The 21,633-nt window shown below is 40.2% G+C and overlaps 1 protein-coding gene across 1 annotated transcript in view; it reads right to left on the bottom strand.

The window, feature by feature from the left end:
* Positions 1–21,633, bottom strand: part of LOC128999665 (uncharacterized) — a 98,330-nt gene that overhangs the window by 51,977 nt on the left and 24,720 nt on the right. The window contains exons 5-6 of the mRNA XM_054426284.1: positions 10,710–10,893; positions 9,258–9,419 (exon numbers count right to left, since the gene is read on the bottom strand). Coding sequence (XP_054282259.1) covers positions 9,258–9,419; positions 10,710–10,893 — 346 coding nt within the window. The remainder of the gene's footprint in view (positions 1–9,257; positions 9,420–10,709; positions 10,894–21,633) is intronic.

Genomic DNA, 21,633 nt, shown 5'->3' on the forward strand with positions numbered 1-21,633 from the left:
GTAATGAAAGATGACCTACGGAATTGTTCCCCGGAAAGGCTTCAGATGAGAAATGTGAGCCCTCCGGAAAACTTCTCCAGTCTGCGGATCTCCCAGCCGCACGGAGACAGGAGTCAAGAACTTCAAGATGCGGTGGGGACCTGACCACCGATGAGACAACTTAGCGGCTCTCTTGTCCACGGCCGAACTGACCGGATGAGCCTTGCAGAAAACCAAATCCCCCACCTGGAAAGGATTGTCCAACCGACCTCGATTGTGCTTCCTCCGGACCAATTCCCTAGCTCTGATCAAGTTCCTCCTAGCCGCCTGCCAAGTTGCCTTGACATTGGCCGCACCAGGGGGTGGCAGAAGGTCGCCAATTTTCCACACATTTGCCAAGGGATTATTGGGTGGATAGCCCAACAACAGCTCGAAAGGGACCGCCTTGTGACTCTCATGGTGTGCAGTATTGAAAGCAAATTGAATCCAAGGAAGTTCCTGATCCCAGGTGGTCTGCTTGTCAGCATGAAAAGCTATGAGAGCGGATCGAAGATTTCTGTTGAACCTCTCAGCATGGGAAGGCTGTGGATAGTAAGGAGAAGTGGTCACATGGCGGATACCGTGCCCAAAGCACATTCTTTTGAAAAGGTGAGACACGAACTGAGTTCCGTTGTCGGAAACAATGGTGGCGGGTATCCCAAAGTGTTGGAACAAATGGGTACGAAGTGCCTGCACGGTGAGCTGTGCAGTGGCGTTCCTCAAAGGAAAAAGCCAACAAAACTTGGAGAAGGCATCCACACAAACAAGCAAGAATTTGTTTCCTGACTTGCTACGTGGGAGAGGCCCTACATAGTCTATGAAAACCTTCTCCAAAGGTCTCTCCGCCACCTCAGATGACAACAACCCATACTTGGTATTCTGAGCAGGCTTGCTTAGCGAGCATGTTTGACAAGAACGTACTCGTGCCGCAATGTCCCTGTCCATACCCTTCCAGATGAACATTTCCCTAACCTTCGCAATGGTCTTGTGAATCCCTAAGTGCCCACCCACAGGGGAAGAGTGAAAGTACGCAAAGACCATGGGTACAAGAAGACTAGGCAGCACAACCTTGGGTTTACCTCGCTGTCGGTCTCGACAACAAAGAGCACCCTGGGACAGAAAATATGGGGGGTGGGCTCCCCCATTTTGAAGCTCACCAATGATCTTAGCCAGCTCGGGATCTTTTAACTGATGTGGGATGAACTCAGAAAAGGCAAGGGGAAACTCCAGGAGCACGGCACACCCAGTGTGCTCCTCCTGATCAGAAGGTTGGTCGTCAGGTGAGTGATACATCCGGGATAAAGTGTCAGCAATCACATTCTGCGTGCCTCGAACATGTTGCACTTGGAATTTGAGGGAAGATATCTGGACAACCCAACGACCAATTTTCCCAAGCTGGCGAGGATGTGCAAGGAGCCACGAGAGCGCTTGGTTGTCGGTTTCCAGCAAAAACTCTTTGTGTTCCAAAAAACGCCTGAACTTATTCACTCCAAACACGACAGCCAAACACTCTAACTCATACACAGAAGAGCTTTTCTTTTCGCATGGGTTCAAGGTGCGTGAGGCATACGCAATTGGCTGCCTAACACCATCTACCTCTTGAGACAACACAGCCGCAATAGCGACGGAGGAAGCATCGGTTTGCAAAACAAACTTTCGACTGAAATCTGGCATCGCCAAAACCGGGGGTTGCATGATAGCTTCTTTCAGAAGATCAAAAGACATCTGTTGTGCTTCACCCCAAACAAACTTGGCGCCCTTCTTCCGAAGCTCATTGAGAGGAGCCGCCAACTCAGCCACATTGGGGATGAAGCGCCGGTAGAAACCCACCATTCCAATGAAACGGGCAATGCCTTTGACATCTCGGGGAGGAGGAAAATCCCTGATACCCTGGGTTCTAGCCGGATCGATACAGACACCTCGAGATGATACTAGATGACCTAGGAAAGAAATCTCAGCCTGAGCAAAACTAACTTTCTCGGGATTTACGGTAAGGCCAGCCCTAAGCAACCTATTCATGACTTCCTCAAGATGAACCAGATGGTCTTCAAAGCTCTCACTGTACACCAAAAGATCGTCAAGATAGTTGAACACAAATTTGAACTTGACGTCATGAAAGATGGAGTCCAGAAGTCTGGTGAGGGTCTGGGCCCCCACAGCTAGGCCCATGGGAACACGTGTGAACTGGTACAAGTTCCACGGAACGCAGAAAGCAGTGAGAGGCCGAGATTCAGGTTTCAAAGGAATCTGATGGTAAGCCTGGTTCAAATCAAAGACGGAAAAATACTTGGCCTTACCGAACCAATCGAACGCCGAGTGCAAATCAGGGAGAGGGACAGAGTCAATTTCAATCTGAGCATTCAACTTGCGATAATCTAGAACCATTCGAGACTTGCCATTTGGCTTTGGAACTAGAAAAGCTGGACTTGCGTAACTTGAGCGAGAAGGCTCAATTACCCCATTTTCCAGAAGCTCATTGATGATTCCACGAAGTGTTTCCATCTTGGGTGGAGCAAGTTTGTAAGGATGAGAACGAACTGGACGGGTGTCAGTCAAACGGATTTCGTACTCCAAAAGATTGGTGACTCCAAGCTTTGGCGTTAGCACCTCAGGAAAACGAGAACACAATGTTCTGATTGCTTCAGCCTCGCCAGGAGTCAGATGCCCTAATGGATCAACCTTTGGTTTGCTGGGTGTCTCAGGCTCTACCACAGCTGCACCATCCACAATTTCATCTGCGAAAGGAATGAGCACCCGTCTTGCGAAACGAAAGAAGCACTGGCCTCTGCCCAAATCCAAAATCAGGCCACAATGCTTGATGAAATCCGCTCCCAAAATGACAGGAATGCAAAGGTCCTTGGCTACCCAAAAACTCCACACCCAAGAAAAATGTTCAATCTTGAATTTCAAACGGGCTTCATAGATGATTGGAAGTGGGGATTTCGATGCAGTCCAGCAGATGTGTGTACTTCGCTCAACTTGCTTGATTAGCCCAGAAGATTTTAGATTTTCAAACAGGGAAAGGGAAATGAGACAACGGGCTGACCCAGAATCCACAAGGGCCTTCTGCACCGTTTTACCTAAGAAGATGTTGAGTCGTGGGCAAGTTGAGCGCGCCGCTTTCACTCCCATGCATGCAAGCTCCCTCATACCCCGCGACAGAGGCTCCCCAAAACCAGCACTCCCAGAAGGGGCAGTACTCAGAGAAACCAAATTCCTGCTGACCTTCTCCAAAACAGCTTTCTCACAGGGCGGTTTAGGCAAACTTTCCCCTTGTGAGCTACTTAGGTTTTTGGACAAAGTCCCAAGATTAACCCTCTGACGACACACTCGTCTCATGTGACCTGGTTGACCACAACCAAAGCAAACAATAGGACGCCTCTGTCTCTGCGGTGTTTCAGGACCTCGACACACGGATGCTACAGCGGGATGGGGACCAGTCCGGGGAAGATGCCCCGCAACTTGCTCCCTCTGACAATCAGCGTCTTGAACGCTCCGTGAAAGGATGACCAACCTATCCAGGTCTGCAAAAGAAGAAGGCTTTGGAGCAAAAATCAGTCTGGACCGCTCCTCAGGCTTCAACCCCTGCAAGACAATGTCCACCAGTTGGGATTCAGGGATGTCCAGCTGTAGGACACGCCACACGCCACAAATGTCACCCACATACTGACTGAGAGTTTCATCCAATTTTTGAGGTCGAAACACTCTCTCAACCTTCAATCTCTCCATGACCCTGAAGGGGACAAAGAGCTCAAGCACTTCACTGTGAAAATTGTCAAAATTTACTCCCCGTTTCAAACAGTCTAACAATTTGTCACCAAGAGGTCTCAGGCAGAGTGGAACCAGCAGTTCCAACACTACTGAGTCCTCCATGCCTGGGAACTCCTTCAGGTGCAACACCTTTCCCAAAAACTCTAACAAAGGTTCCACCTCTAAACCATCAACTGGGCGAATGTCGCTCAAAACCCCAGCAATGGGATTGGGCAGTGGAGCAAACAAACCCATTTTGTTCTCAGTCAGTCGGCCTACCTTCCAAAACACACACAAAAATTTTTTTTACAACAAACAATTCACAAACTTAACTAACTAAAGGCTCTGGACTGAAATGCCTACAGTCAGATGAGGTCCCAAACAGAAGAACCTGCCCATACACACCGCCTTAGCCACCAAAACAAAAACACGGACTTACACTCACGACATACACACAACATACATACACTAAACAACAACACCTAACATTTGTGTGATGAGGTAAACACACACACAGTTTCAATTTTGGGATTGGCCATGCTTTTGACACTCTTGCTCCCAAAGGATGCAAGTAATTAACCAGATTCCACCCGGTGACTCGGCCAAGGGCGAGCTCCTAATAAAAAACTACAACAGTGTGCTTACCCCACCACGACAACATTTCTTCAAAAAATTCCCAAGACTGCCAGACCAGCATCACCCAAAAATCAAATCCAACCACGGCCCTTCGTGGAAAGAGCACAAAAAACCACGCTCTGCTACCATCTGAGCCGACCCCTCGCACCGCCCCCAGACGAACAACTATTGGAAGCATGCCCCCCATAGTGACAGTGCGAGTGGCCGCCCCACATCCCTAACAAAATGAAAGGCCGTGGGTGAATATCAAAAAACAAACAGTTGTCAACAAGCCTATAATTAATCAAAATCAACAATAAAAACAATCAACAATAAACAACAAAGCAGCCATCCAAAGAATTATTTTATCAAAAATATTTAAATACTTTAAGCTTTCTCAAAACTTTACCCTCCTGAACTTACAAATTTAGTGGTAACTGTGGATGTTAGGCCTAACAATAATTAAATAGGATTGTACGGTTATATTAAACTTTAAATAAATTAACAAGCAATAAATAAAAATTTGGATACTATAAAAATAAATAACAATCAAATAAATAACAGTTCCTATGAAATACTAGAATGGATAATCAATCATTTTGGGGCCCCTTAAAAAACAGTCCTTTAAAAATGTTCATAATTTAGATATTCTATAGTAGGCCTATAACTTGCGGAAAAGTGGCACAAGATTCCTTGACGGTGGCAGGCGGTGGGTGGCTTAGTGGTCCATACTGGAAGATGGAGGCATAGTGGTCCCCGGAGATGCTGGGCCGTTGGCAGCCCAAGGAGGTAGAAGATGTAGTGCCCCTCCGGGCGAACCTCTCCGAGGACAGCGGCAGGTGAAGCCTCACATCTGGGACCCTTTGAACAGATTCCAGGCCTAACTAATAAAAGTTCATTTCTTAGGCTTCATATGACTGCAGTGTTAGGCCTATCCAGGTTTTCAAGCAATAAATTCAAAAACAATTTCCGCACCACTCATTCACTGACCAAAACTATTGAAGAAGTAATTTGTTAAATAATATATATATATATATTTTTTTTATATAGGCTTTCCTTTGTAAAACAGTCTTTAAGAGTTATAAAGAGAAAAATGACTAGACAAAATTAATTCAGATAAATAAAGCTTTAAAAACATAACAATAAATAGACTTTTAAATATTACTAACTTTAACAACACATTCTGACAGTAAAATTTTATAAAGATTGGAGTTAACAATAAAAAATATGAATTATCTGGTCCAGAAGGGTAAAACACATTAATCAAACACAAAACAATTATATAAATACTACAATAAACACTTCAAAAAACAGTTCTCACAAAATTTTAAAAATTCTTTGGCTGGAGGTGCATTTTTGGGTAAAACCGGTAATAACTCCGGTTATTACCAACCAAATTTGCTCAAATTGCTTTTAAAAGCTGTGGCACAGGTGCCCGCAGCTTTTAAAAGACAAACCCATGCCTACCAACTAGCCTGAGGCTAGGTAGGGGGTCAGTTACCTACGGTCACTCAGCAAACAGAAAACAGCTAAACTAAAACTTAAATAACTCGGTCATTTATTATCCAAACTTAATGAAAATTGCAGGGGACAAGTAAGAGCACTAATACTAACTAATTATGACCGAGCTTGGCCCCCAGGAGGCGCCATTACTTAACTAAAAAAAAATTAGGCTGAGTGACATGGCCTACAATACAAATAACAAAAAAAACACTATTACAGGGGACAGAGGGACAAAATTTACATTAAATAAGCTGTAGGCCACAATAACAAAACAAAATTGAGCACAAACTAGGCCTTAGGCCTAATAATAAATTAACAGGGACACAGAACAAACGGACCATAGCCCGCACAAAAGTGATTTTCAAAGTGAGTTTTCTTGGGTAATATCTGGCCTAGAGTCTCGGGGAAAGCTTTGAAAACTTGACAACAACAAAAACTACTAAACTAACCAGAAAAACTTGTGTTCTAACCACACAAAGCTTGGCCAAAGGCCCAACAAAACTCTGTTCAATTCCAGGCTCAGAAATGGGTCCAGCGCCTTGAAAAACAAGTAATTGGTAATTAAAAGTAATTCCAATGCACAGAAGGTGCTTAATACTTGTTTTTCACTAGCCAAAACCCACTCAAAGCCTGCTCAACATGTGACCGAAGGCCAAAACTAAATCAGAAACTTACTAACCTAAAACAAATCAAAAAATAATCAATCAACTTACTCATCTGACGTCTGGCAAACCGTTTAATTACATGTCAAAAGAATTAGGTTTGTAAGAAGCACAGTAAAAAGTGACTAGATGTTAACCGATGCAAATATAACATTACAAACACCAAACTTGACATGAAACGATGACAGTCGCTGTTCTTCTGCCGAAAATGTGCTCGGCAGCGGAAAAATAGCCCCGGGGTCTGCAGGACTGCTGCCAGACCCAAACTGAACGAGTTCCGGCGCAAGGCCAGCACTCGCACTATACAAAAAACACTGAGGCGTGACATTGGTGGGACGCTTGGTGGACAAGTCACGGCTCATCGCCTTTACTACTTCCTTCACCACTTCCTACGTCGCGGACCTGTTTCCCTCCCCTCCCACTGCATTTTAAGATTGCAGATACCTTAATCTAATCCTCATAAACAGTTCCCACACTCCGGACTGCTCGCCTTGACTACTTCCTTCACCACTTCCAGCGTCTCGGACCTGTTTTCCTCCCTTCCCTTAGCATTTTAAGATTGTAGATACCTTAATCTAATCGTCATTAACAGTTCCCACACTCCGGATTTAGTGAACAAGTTATTGTTTATGATTAAATAGTATTATTTGGTTAAACGAGGTTTAAAATTACTGAAACAACCAGAAACAAATTGTAAACAAAGCACGACATCTACAGAAAACCGGACTGAACTAACAATAAAATTGGCTTAATCTAATCGTCATAACAGATCCCACACTCCGCACTTCTAAGTTAGCCTTATGTATCGACATAGACTAAGCAACACAAGAGTATGTTTTATCATTAGTTTTATCTATGGTATCGAGTAAGCTTCAATATAATCAATGCTCAATAGTAGTAACAAGTGATGTTTTTGCTTTTGTACTGTATTTAGTAATTTCTAGTATACTGTGTGTAGATGCCTTTATGAACACATGTGTTAGAACTTACAAGTCTTTTGTTTACTTTTTCCTTGTTATTTCATTCAGCCAAGATGGTTACTTAGCAACCCATAAGACTAATGTTAAAAAAATGTGACTTTCAGTTTCATTTTTCTCCGTAATTAGATTTTTGTTGGCAGTTCTAACTGCAGTAAACTCGTTTTTAGGCCAAAAATTAACTATTTACAAGATTTGAAGAAAATCGTCGGAGCCGTTTTCGAGATCTTTCTGCAAGCAAGCAAGCAAGCATGCAAGCAAGCATACATACAAGCAAACATTGCTCGTATTATAGTATAGGATTAGGCTTTGTTTATGAGTTAGAAATGTCGTGTTGGATTAATCATGGTTTTCAGTTATCCGTGGTCTGTTAAAAATACAGTTTTACTATGTTTTTATGTCAATAAACACGTTCCTCTAATAATCTGACCTTGTTGCTGTTTCGACCATGCTCCCAGTCCTGTAGGTGACGGATTAGCAAGGTTCTACTGTACATCATGCCACCTTTTTACAGTACTATATCGTACCATTTTCATTAATGGCATTGGCTACAAAACATCACCTGATTCAGCTCCATATACATCACAACATCATCTATGTCCATTCGTCTATTCGCCACCGTCAACCACCAGCGGTTCAACCCAAACTTGCTGTTTGTATCCGTGTCAAAGAAAAGTAAACTATTGAAACAACTATGTCCACTTACCAGAGTCTGTTAAGGTTGTAAGTGCAAACCACAAACATATCAGTTGCACCAGATAAGTTGTATCAGATGCACACTTTTTAAAATTAGCATAATTATGATTTGATAAAAAAAAGGGTTAATAGTGAATTATCTAGATTTACAGTTGTTTCTACCATGATTTCAAAAACTTCGCATTTTGCTAGTAAATTAGCCAATTTTAAGGTTACATACTTAACCCTCCAAGTGTCCATTGTAATGGTATTAATGTCGGCCCATTTATTGCACAATCGCAGGGCGATCGCGGCAAAATCATGGACATTTCCCGCGGCTGTCCCGGAAACGTCATCGTCATCTCCCGCGGTCACGGAAACGTCATCGTCATCTCCCGCGGTCACGGAAACGTCATCGTCATCTCCCGCGGTCACGGAAACGTCATCGTCATCTCCCGCGGTCACGGAAACGTCATCGTCATCTCCCGCGGTCACGGAAACGTCATCGTCATCTCCCGCGGTCACGGAAACGTCATCGTCGTCGTCCACTATCGCGGCAAAATCGTGAACATTTCCCGAGGCCGTGTAGACATCATCATCATTGGCTTTCGCGGTTACGTAAACGCAAGACGACAATCGCGGCAAAATCATGAAAATTCCCGACTTTGAAATCAAATTTAAGACTAAATCCCGACTTTTCAAGACAATTTTGAAATTCAATACTAATTTCCGACTTTTCCGACTACTAGACAACCTGTGTGTCGAAAAAGCGACGCATAACACCACGGCGGGTGTGTTGTGCGTCGATTACGCGACGCTTAACACTCGGAGGGTTAAAATGTTGTAACGTTTAATTTACATTTCAATGCTGTAATGAGATGTGTTTTTAACGTAAATATTAGATAACAACTTTCACTAATACGAATATACACTATAACTTTGTATCGTATCATCTGATAACACAGGTAACAAAACATGTAAATAACCATACAGGAAACTATTAATACAAGGTAACTAACCTATCCAATTTTTTATCCATTCTTTACATGATACTTACAGCATGCTGCTCTATTGTTGAAAGCCTTAGCTGTTGGCCATATTGCTATTGATGCGGAGTAATATTTTTCTGCTTTGATGTATTCTTTTGCTCCATAGTATTCGTTTCCGCGGTCCTTTTCTTTTTCGGCCAGTGCTTTTTTTTCTGTCTCTGATAGTTTTTCTGAAATATTTTAAAGTGTGAAAAATTAGGAAGATCTATTATACTAAGCGACGAGCGCTACTTAACCAAATGGGTGTTTAATATTTTACCTACGACCGTTAACTAAACTAGCCTTTTCAATTCAGTTCTTAGAATTGAAAAGATTCACTTTACAGTATTGTTTAATTACTTAACAACATTGTTTTGTTACTTTACAATACAAGTTTGGACCAATGACGATCAAGGATTGAGAGAAAAGAAGTAAAATTGTAATGAGTTGAAACTCAACTTATCAGCTGTTAAGGCCAATTTAATTGATTATACAATGAGTGATTGGTTGGGACAATGAGTCTTTACATGACAATCAGTGGCAATGAGAGGTTATAAACAAAAACATAACCTCTCTTAGACGTTATGAGTAGTGACTGTAAGTAATCAAAAAACGGTCGTAGGTAAAGTAGTGTATGCAACTCGCGTAATTAGCCTTTAAGACAACGGTAGATGTTTTTAAGGCACTCGCCTACTAATGTCTTAAAGACTATCTTCACGCGATCGTTGCGTAAACTATTATAGCAGCAGATTAAAGCGATGGTACATAGAACAGGTGTGTTAAAATACTTTTCCAGGTTGAGGTTCTTGCTTATGTGGCAGTTTTTTTATAGGCGACTGTTAGAAAAATATTTGGTATGGCTTCTACAGTCCCAAATGTTTCTGAGATCTTAAACAATATTTTTAGATGGAGAATACATTGATTCTGACCAATCAACAGGCGACAGATCAATTTGGAGCCATCCTGTAATATTATGGGTTGGATTTGTAATTTAGCTCAACACCATTAAATAACTACAACTTTAAGTTTGGATTTGACAAGTTAGTTATTGAAAATATCGTGATATTTAGTCCAGGAAGCCGAAACCCCCGGACAGGGCTGTTATTGGACCAGGTCCTTTTCAGCCGAACAAGCATGAACCTTTATTTTTCACTAATTACAATTTAGGCTCTAGATATCAAGATTGATTGATGGAAACACTTTTAATTCAAATAAAACTAGTACTTGTTTAGGAGTAATATAGATATTATCTAATAAATAGTTAAGAGGGATTATGTCTTCTTATGAAATTTCAGGATTGTCAGACGTAAATTTACAGCTAATCATGTGGTATGATATGGTAAATTACAATACATTACATAAACTATTTTAAAGCATATTACAATGGAACTATCTAAATACTGAAATCAGAAAGGTTATGAATTGCACTGAATAGCATTAGGCCTAATTAACATATTTTAACTAGGTTACTTGTAATTTACCTGCTTCTTTAACAATCAGCTGAAGCCTCTCATTTTCCACCTCTTTTAACCTTTTCACTTCTTTTTCTTTCCCAATATCTTGTTGAGCCTCCAAATCCATCTTTACAATTTCGGTATCAGCATCATATTTATCCCATGTGTTGTAATCCGTGATTCGGGGTTTGGCTGTCTGTTTATTCTCTGTCTAAACATTTGTTAAATCATGTGACAAAAATTTTACTGTTGGTTTGGTAATGATGTTAAAATTTTTAAAAAGATTAAATTATAAACAGTAGCCCTAGCCCTATCTATCAAATATGTAAAATATCTTTTGTAAAGTTAATTTTTAGAATTAAACAATGTTATGGATGGATGAAAACTTGTTTACTATGTCAACTAGATGTCTACCCAAACTGGCAAAAATATAGGCATTAGACCTTGATAACAAGTCACTCTTAATAACAAGTTAATTTGTAAATGCCCTAGAGCAGGGGCGTCATTGAAATTCTTGGGGGGGGGCTGAAAAAATTCAGGGTGGCTAAAGTTGATTGCTACAGTGTTTAACGTGACGACAATAAAAAATATATTACGAAGTCACCAGATAGAAAGTCGATTAATTAATGACAATAGTTATATTTTGAATTCAATTAGTTATAGCTATAGGATTTGTGTAGGAAGTTATTATTCAAGATTAGCAAGACGTGAGAACTAAGGCCCCGTTTATGCACCAAGAGCGGGAGCGGGGCGATAGCGGGCCTGCTCCCGCTGTAAATGGGCCTGTTTATGCACGAAGAGCGATAGCGGTAGCGGTTGGTTAAAGGAGAATGGAAGGGGGACACAGTCTTGCCAACTCAAACTCTGCCAAATAATTAACTCAACTATTTGTCCTAAGTGCACGTGCGAGTGGGTCAAGTTGGCAGCCCTGGCTGCAACCGCTCCCGCTCCCGCCATGCATAAACAGTCCCATTTGACTCAATGTAGTTGAAAACCGCTCTATTCCAGGCAACCGCTGCAATTTCTAACTACACAGCGGGCGAATTAGAAACCGCAGCGGGAGGTCAACCGCTATCACTATCGCTCTTGGTGCATAAACAGCCCCATTTAACTCAATGGTGTTAGAAATCGCTCCCGCTGTCGCTACCGCTCCCGCTCTTGGTACATAAACGGGGCCTAAGAGGGAGGCAACAGCTCAACTGCTGAGATTAATAGCGTGGCACAGACACAAGCTACACCGCGACTCAGCGCAGAACGCTTTGTTGACATAAAGCTCGTTAAAATACAATCAAGTAGCATAGGCTACAATACTTTACACTATTGTGTATATACTCGACTAGCTGTACCCGCGGCCTTTGCCCCGTTTAACTTCATAAGTATTCGCATGGCTCACTCGAGTCCTGGTTGAAGTTTGTTCGCTATGCTCACACACCTTTTATGTTGGAAATTAGCTGCTGTCTTAAATAAAAAAAAAAAAAATAGTGTTGCTGCACCCTGTTGGTAATCCTTGCAACTTTAATGCTATTGAAAATCATAGAACAGAACCAACTTGTTTAATTAAAACAGCTGTTAAGATTCATTAATTCCTTTTAAATATGAAAAATCATAAGGTTAACATGGGAAACTCAAGAGCCACTGGGGCGGAGCCCGAAAGCCCGTCCACAATAAAAACTACTTAGTTTTCCTATTTAATGCCCAAAGAATCGGTGTACCGAATTTCAGCCTCCTAGGTAAATGGGAAGTGGGAGAATTAGTGATGAGTGAGTGAGTCAGTGAGGGCTTTGCCTTTTATATATTTAGATTACCTGAGTTAATAGTGGGGAGGGGGGGGGGTCATGAGAAATATGGTTAATACAATGTAGTATAGAAACAGATGACAAACCCATTGAAATGCTGCAAACAGCCATTAACGTCACAATTTGCATTTTTATCAACAAAATTCAATATTGCACAACCGTGCACAAATGACAATATTGTGCAAAAATGACATTTCAAATCATTTATCTTGGTTTAGTTGTACAAACGGCAACGTTTAAAATAATAGCTCACTCAAACTCAACTAATAACTAGCCAAACATTGCATTGCTATAAATAACGTAAATATTAAACCTTAGAAAGTTTTGTAAGCTACTGCTCATAATAGACAGATAGGCTACAGGTAAGTGCTGTATCACAACATAGGAATTGATAGATAAGTAATACAAAAGTGTAAAATTATTAGGGATAGACGGGTCCCGAAATTTCGGGAATTTTTCGGGAAAAAAATATTCCCGATTATCGGGACGGGATTACATTTGACTCGGGAATTTTTCGGGACGGGATTTGGTACGATCGTCGGCGATTTTTCCGCTTCGCGAGTGCCGATAACGCCGTTATTGCGAGCGATAGGTCCGCGAACGCAGGAGACGAAGTCATACCGACGATCGCGCCGTGACCGCAGAGTAATGCTGACGATCGAGCCGTGATCGCGAGTCATACCGACGATCGCGCCGTGACCGCAAGTCATACCGACGATCATGCCGTGACCGCGAGTCATGACGACGATCGCGCCGTGACCGCGAGTCATACCGACGATCGCGCCGTGACCGCGAGTCATGACGACGATCACGCCGTGACCGCGGAGTCATGCTGACGATCGAGCCGTGTTCGCGAGTCATACCGACGATCATGCCGTGACCGCGGAGTCATACCGACGATCGCCCCGTGACCGCGGAGTCCTACCGACGAACGCGCCGTGACCGCGAGTCATGACGACGATCGCGTCGTGACCGCGAGTCATACCGACGATCGCGCCGTGATCGCGAGTCATGACGACGATCTCGCCGTGACCGTGAGTCATACAGACGATCACCCCGTGACCCGCGAGTCACAAGTTACTATAGGTACCTGTAAATTGTTACCCATTTTTTTGTTTTTATAGATCAGTGCCACAAATGGTAAAAATTGATTTTGTATGTCTTTTTTTGGTAACTGCAATACAGTACTTTCTTTTTATGCACAGAAAAAAATCCCGTCCCTTCCCGTCCCGAAAATCGGGAAGGAAATAAAAATCCCGTCCCGTCCCGTCCCGAACTAAAAATTCAATCCCGTCCATCCCTAAAAATTATATTAAGAGATAGTAAAAACACTCTTAAAAAGATTGTAACGATAGCAATTTTGTTATTCTAATTTCTTCTGTTCTTTTAGCGAATTTCCCATATAGGGAATAAGCTATTACCGTAGGTCTCATGGTAAGACTTGGACCCGGGACCGATTTACTTTTTCATTTTGATGTCCCTAGAAGCCAAAAACACCATCCGTTCAAATTCATCTTACTAATATTATAAATCTGAAAGTTTGTGAGTTTGTGTGTTGCTCAATCATGCATAAACTGCTGGACGGATTGGACTGAAATTTGGCATGATGATAGCTCACATTTCATATTAACATTTAGGCATATTCTTATCTCAAAAATCCTTTCCAGTCCCCCGCCCCAGTGGATCTGTAGTTCCCCAAGTTAACCTTATGAGTATCTATAATATTAAAACGAAACAGTGTTTTTTTATTTCACGATTCTGAATCAACCACTCAACGGATTTTCATGATTTTTGTGTTGAAAGAAAGATAATTTTGAGAGCTAGGGAATGTCGAAGCCATAATTTTAGTTTAGGGTCCCAGTTTTTTAGAAGTTAAGTTTTAATTTTTAAAAAGTCTAGCAGCCGACGCTAAGATTCTAAACTAGCTTTAGGCATAAAATAATTTGCTTAACATAACAGCTGTAAACATTCAGCGTTTGTAACACAAATTCAGCATTTGGATAAGATTAAAAGACATACTAATGGTTGACTTATTTATACTATGTGTAATGCTAATCATTGATACGTTCAATACTTCGATAAGAGGATGACAGATTATTTAAAAAAAAATAGTAAAATACTAGGATGTTCAAATTATTCTTTTAAGTAATCTTTGTAATCTTCGGTTTGTTTTAGTGAAATATAATTTATTTTAACTAACAGTTGGTTAAATATAAAAATTCTCTATAGAACTATGATGAGGTTATTTTATTTACTCTGATTTTGTCATTGATTATAGGAAATAAGTAAGATTAGTAGACCACCGAGATAAGTAACACCATCGATGTATACAAGTCGAGGCTCTGTACACAAGTCTTAAAAAAATTATATGCAAATTATTTTACTGCTCAACTTTTTTAGGAAACGGTATGAAAATCACAATTATTACATGTTTTAATTCATCTTGGTAGCTTTTTGTTTACAACCGGTGTTTTTGAATCCTTAAACTTTGTTTGGATTAGGCCCGAAAATATTGATGTCATAAAGAAGGAGGTCAAGAATCCTCAGGAATACGATTTTAAATTACCACCACAACCTCAGACAGGTTTCATCCAAAGATATACAGACGAATGACATAGATTGAACACAACGTCATCATTGACCTAAGATACTGCAATTAGACTAACCACAGTTTTATGAAATCTAAACAGTTGTTTAGCGTGTGTTTAGTTGTGGTTACGTTTGGAGGCGCTGAATATTTTATATAGACAATTAATTACGTCACTAGCTTTACTAGCGTGTTTACGTTTTAAATTCCTTTAACATGTGACCAGTTCTTTTTTCCCATATGAATATTATTTTATTTTTGACTCAGCTGTTTACAAAACAAACTATATGTTGTTGTTTTTACTTTTCTTTGTTTACACTTATTTATTTAGCTAGCAATTGATGCAGTGAAATTGATATAAAGGATATGTGTGGACGATTCGTTTAATGATGTCAGGACAGGACACCAACCTTATTATTATGTGTACTGTGAATTTTATTGGACGTTTTCGTTTTATTTTAGGGAGTTCCTATTCAGACCTACTGGAAATTGTGTATAGTATGAGTAATTGTATTGTGGTGATATTGATTATGGAAGAGGCAGGTATGCGATGGAATTGGAAGGTGATATCGTTGACTAGGCCTATACACTTCTCAATCGAAATTACTCTTTCTACTGTAGGCTGCAATAAAATTTGACTTTATACGTGTAAGCTAGCTGTTCTGAATTCCGCTCTGTTGTTCTGTTCAGCTTCTGTTCTGACACAGTTTTAACTGACTACCTACTCCCGTACGTAGGACGGGCTAACACCTCGTTCATATTTTAAGGGAATTAAAGAATTAAGTCAGCTGTTTCAACTTTAAAAGTTGGTTCTATAATATGCAATAGCATTAAAAAGTTATAAGGTTTCCTACAGGGGGCAGCACTATTATTATTAGTTTGTGCATATATGACAACAGCTAATTTGAACTAAGCAGCAACAAAAAGCTGTGATACACAATGAGAACTGTCAAAGTAGGATTGTTTACAGTTAGGTTTAATTGAGTTTTTAATTTAATGAATAATTTGTGATATTGTGCGAATGTTTGATAATCTATTTTTTTCTATTGTTTAGGTGCAATGGTAGAACATTATGGCAATGGTAGATGTGTTATACTATATCACACCGTAAATTTATGAACCAAATTTTATCAAGCTGTGTCCTCCCCCCATTGCAAACGCAAAGCTTGAGTATAACTGCAATAAGCATTTTATACATATATGCCAACCCCGTACGAAGGACGGGTGCTCTAAAAGTATATATATATATATATATGTCCGTTAGCACGATAACTCGAGCAAAAATTATCCGATTTCAATGAAATTTGTTACAAACGTGTAAACCTACGTTTATTCAAACGAGGTTGCGAACCAGCATGATCGGACCATAGGAACGGGGTTTTATGGGGGGATTTATGGGATAAAAATTGGTTTTTCTCGTTTTTGACCATCAAAATATAAAATCCCAAATTTTCTCTAGACCATTTTGAAGAGTTAAAAAAAACAAATAAGTTAGTATATTGAAGTGTTTTTGTATGGTTATTGGTTATCGGAGAAAATTGTAAATTAAAAAATTCCCATGTTATTCTTATGGAGAATAAGTAAACTTTGTAGATAGCTTGTTTATGGATATATTTGGATTAAACTTGGCAAATCTATTTATTTTATACTAAGCTATTAATATTTGACTAAAAAACACACTTTGTTACCCTCCCAGTACAAAGCAAACCTAGGTACTCATTAAACCTAATGTTATTTGAATAGATTTAATTGAAATTCAAATCAGGCAAATGGAAATTCGCTTAGTCTGCAGGTTTGCTGCGGGGGGGGGGGGGTATTTTAGCAAATTTCCCATATAGGGAATAAGCTATTACCGTAGTACTCATGGTAAGACCTGGACCCGGGACCGATTTTATTTTTAGTTTTGAGGTTCGTAGAGGCCAAAAACACCATCCGTTCAAATTCATATCTTACTAATATTATAAATGTGAAAGTTTGTGTGTTTGTTTGTTTGTTTGTGTGTTTGAAGTTCAATCACGCATAAACCACTGGACGGATTGGGCTGAAATTTGGCATGATGATAGCTTACATTCCTGATTAACATATAGGCATATTCTTATCTCAAAAATCCTTTCGGGCTCCGCCCCAGTGGCTCTGTAATTCCCCATGTTAACCTTATGAGTATCTATCTATATATTACTAGGCAAGCATGTTTCTTTAAAACCTTTTTTTTCGGCTCGTGTGCATCGCAGGGAAAATCTACGCATACCGTTAGAAAGATATTTTTCTGTAGAAGTGCAGAACCCCTTTAAAAATTTAAATAGGCTCAAATATAAACACAAAAAATGAATTTGAAATTTTTAAATGGGCTTTATGGGTTGCCATGCTGGTGACGAAATAACAACTAAATTTAAACAGAAAATCAATACAAATGGAAGAAATCCCAATCACATGTTTTATTTACAGCCTGGGGTGAAAATAGAGAATCCTGAACCTTTACATTCGATCCCCACGTTAAAGTCGTCACCAGTTTTTTAAATTAAATTCGTCGTAGTTGATGTGAGCCACCAACAGACTGCGCTGATCTAAATGACTAAATTTCTGTCGAATACATGATGTTTTTTACAAGTGGTAGATGTGTATAACTATAAAATACTGTAAATTTAAAAAAGCAAATTTTATCAAACTGTGTCCTCCCTTATTGCAAACGTAAAGCTTGAGTATAACACTGCTGTGGGATAATTTGAATATGTTACTTTTAGAATGTAATAAAAAGACAAATTTTGTAGTGATAATATTTAGATATTTTGATGCACGCACCTTTTGATGTCCTGAAGTCGAGTTGTAGTTAGGGGCGCCCCTGTGATGATGGGAGATGCTTTCACTACTTGCACTGTTACCTAGTTTCGTCCTAGTTCTTTGCAACACTGAATTTAATATAATAATGTGAATGTCCAAAACAATAAATAAAACAAAAAACTGCTGCTTGCTTAACTAAAATAATAATAAACTGGTATTTTAAAAAGGGAAAGTAAATGGCAACTGATGGCCTTAGAATGAGAATTGAATAATACAAAGTTACTGATGAACTTAGTTTAGAAGTTTAGTGGACTGTAGTTGAGTTGAGAGTGACCGGTTGACCGGTAGAAAGAAGGGGGGAGGGAGAGAGAGAGAGAGAGAGAGAAGATATGACGGTCTGTCTCTATGGAATTGAAACAATTGGATTGGGACTGAACTGTTTAACAATATGGAACTGAAATAACATTATGGAATGAAATATTCTTCTAAGGCCAAATGGGAACAAACAATATAATAGAAATCCTTGACATATTCCCCCCCTTGAACCAATCCGGTTCAACAGAAAATAAATGAAAGACAACTTTTGAGAAAAATTAAGAAATAGGGGTACAGTAGCCAGGTTTGGAGGTTATTGTAAGGGTAAGCAGGACACCTTAACAGCAGGACGGGTTAAGGATCTGCCTGAAGTCTTGACCTTTACCACTCTCACGGTTCCGTCGGAGCCAGGAGAAACTTCGAGGATACGTCCCATTTTCCAAGACAGTGGAGGTAAATTGTCATCGTGTATAATAACCATATCTCCTATCTTTAGGTTCTTCTGAGGTTTGGTCCATTTGGAGCGCTCTTGAAGTGTTTGGAGGTACTCTCTATTCCACCTACGCCAGATGTGTTGTGAGAAAGCTTGAACTCTTCTCCAATGCTGCACAGGTGTAGAATCTAGAAGATAAGGCTCAATTAAAGAAACTAATGGTCCTCCAGTGAGGAAATGTCCTGGTGTGAGTGGTTCCAAGTCATTGGGGTCAGATGATAATGGTGTGATTGGTCTAGAGTTCAACATAGCTTCTACACGTGTTGTTAAAGTGATAAACTCTTCATAAGTCAAAACTTGGTCACCTATGACTCGAGTAAGATGATACTTAGCGCTCTTGATTGCACGTTCCCATAATCCCCCTTGATGAGGTGCTTTGGGTGGATTAAAATGGAAGGTGATTCTGTTATCTTGAGCATATTGCTGAGTTTCTGGTGATTTCATCAGATCTTCAAAGGTTTTCCGAAGAGTTGAGTTGGTGCCAATGAAGTTGGTGCCACAGTCGGAGTAGAGATCTGAGACTAATCCTCTTCTAGAAATAAATCTTGTTAGTGAGGCAATGAAAGTGTTTGTAGACAAATCGGTAACAACTTCAAGATGTACTGCCTTGGAGACGAAGCAGATGAACAAACAGAGGTATACCTTGATGGGTTGTACTTTTCGAAGTTTGAAGAGTTTCACCGTGAATGGACCTGCATAGTCAACAGCAGAAACGTTGAAACATCTAGTAGGAATTACTCGACCTGAAGGTAAGTCAGCCATTAAAGGGAAGGTGGTTCTAGGTTTAACCTTAAAGCAGCGAATACACTCAAATATTACAGAACGGATGACACTTCGTGCCGATAATATCCAATACTTCTCTTGGAGTATTGCTTGTAGTTGCAGAGGTCCTACATGAAGATGGGACTTGTGGTAAAAATCAATGAGATGACGTACAACAGGATGACGTTTTGGCAAAATTATTGGGTGTTTTGCCGAAAAAGGCAAGTTAGAGTTTTTTAATCTTCCTCCAACTCTTAAAATTCCTTCAGAATCCAGAAAGGGTGCTAAGCGTTGAATGCGATCAGAACAGACTTTGTTCTTGCGCAACAGATCGACTTCATCCTTAAAGGACGAGCTTTGAATTAGCCAACAAATTCGTTTGTCAGAATTCTCAAGTTCTTCACTGGTAAGGGGATGTGTAATCCTTTGTTTACTTTTCAGACAAGAAATAAAACGCAAAACATATCCCATAACATGTAATGTAGTTTTCCACGAAGAAAATTTTGAAATCCATCCATCATTGTCCGATGTGGTTACAAGATTGAGGGTTGTAGTTTTCAATTCAGGAAGCTCATTATCTGGGACGAACATATGGCAAGTTTGAGGCCAGGTAGTGGAGTCTCCTTGGAGCCATTGGGGACCAGACCACCACTGTTCAAGATGAAGTAGGCTTGAGGCAGTTAACCCGCGAGAAGCGTAGTCCGCAGGATTATCGTTGGTAGACACATGTCTCCATGTACAAATAGGTATAAGTTCTTGTATTTGAGCCACACGATTAGCAACAAAAAGCTTGAGTAGATAAGACGGGGTTTTAATCCATGACAGGGCGATACTGGAGTCACACCATGCAAACATGGAAGTTTTGTAAGCGCTAGAAAATTGTTCTTGACAATAATTTAACAATTTTGCTAACAGATGAGCACCACATAATTCCAATCTCGGAATTGTTACACGTTTCAAAGGTGCAACTTTTGACTTTGCAATCAACAGATTCACATTGACATTTCCAGAAGAATCTTCAGCTCTTAGATAAACACAAGCTGCATAACCACACTCGCTTGCATCGGAAAATCCATGTAGTTCAATACTTACACAATTGGCTAAATGTAAGTATCGAGGTATTCGGAGAGTTTCTATGTTTGGTAGCTCTAGAATGAACTGTGACCATTTTTCAGCTATAGGCTGAGGGAGTTGTGTGTCCCAATCGAGTCCTAACGTCCATATGTGTTGCATTAGGGTCTTAGCCCAAAAAGTAATAGGGGCTAACATTCCAATCGGGTCAAAAATCTGTCCTATGGTAGAGAGGACAGACCGTTTTGTTATGATCTCAGAAGGTTTATTGATCATATAAGAGAATTCATCTGTTTCAGAAATCCATTTTAGGCCTAATACACTGTGGTACGATTGACCTATAGAACGAAATATGTGAGGGGTTTCACAAAAATTCTTTGGAAGATGATCGAGTAGTTTTGGATGGTTAGAAGACCATTTGCGGAGCTCAAAACCGCCCTTCTGCAGGAGATTGATGACGTCCCGTTGAAGTTCCAATGCTTCTTCAATGGAGTTACAGCCTAACACAGCATCATCTACATATATCTGATTTTTCAGGGCCTTTGCCGCAAGTTGGTGATTCTCACCCTCGTCAGTTATTAACTGTTTCACAACTCTATTAGCCAAGTACGGTGATGAGGTAAGTCCATAAGTAACAGTAGTTAGCTGGTAGATCTGTAGAGGACAACTTTCATTCTCTCTCCAATAAATCAACTGGAAAACTTGATCATCACGATGAATCTCAATTTGTCTGAACATTTGTCTTATGTCGCACAGTAGTACTATTTTATGCTGTCGAAATCGAAAGATTATATCGGATATTTCACTATGTAGTTTAGGTCCTAGATGCTGAATATTATTTAAGGTTACACCAGTGGATGTAGGAGCCGAAGCGTTGAAAACTACTCTGATTTTTCCGTCTTTGAAAACTCCATGATGGGGTAAGAAACAGTGTGGATGTGAAAGATTCAAATCTGAATCTACTAGTTTCATATGACCAGATGACTTATAATCCTCCATAAATTCAGAATATTTTTTCTTGAATTCTGGCTGTGTTTGAAATTTGCGCTCTAGTGACTGAAAAGTGCGTTTGGCAATGTTAGATGAATCGCCTAACTTAGAAGGACTGTCTTTGAAAGGTATGCGACATACATATCTACCCTTAGGAGT

Source organism: Macrosteles quadrilineatus, unplaced genomic scaffold (genome assembly GCF_028750875.1).
Source record: "Macrosteles quadrilineatus isolate MER2022 unplaced genomic scaffold, UCM_ALF_1.0 Scaffold_8__2_contigs__length_117827958, whole genome shotgun sequence".
In the NCBI taxonomy this organism is placed as follows: Eukaryota; Metazoa; Arthropoda; class Insecta; order Hemiptera; family Cicadellidae; genus Macrosteles; species Macrosteles quadrilineatus.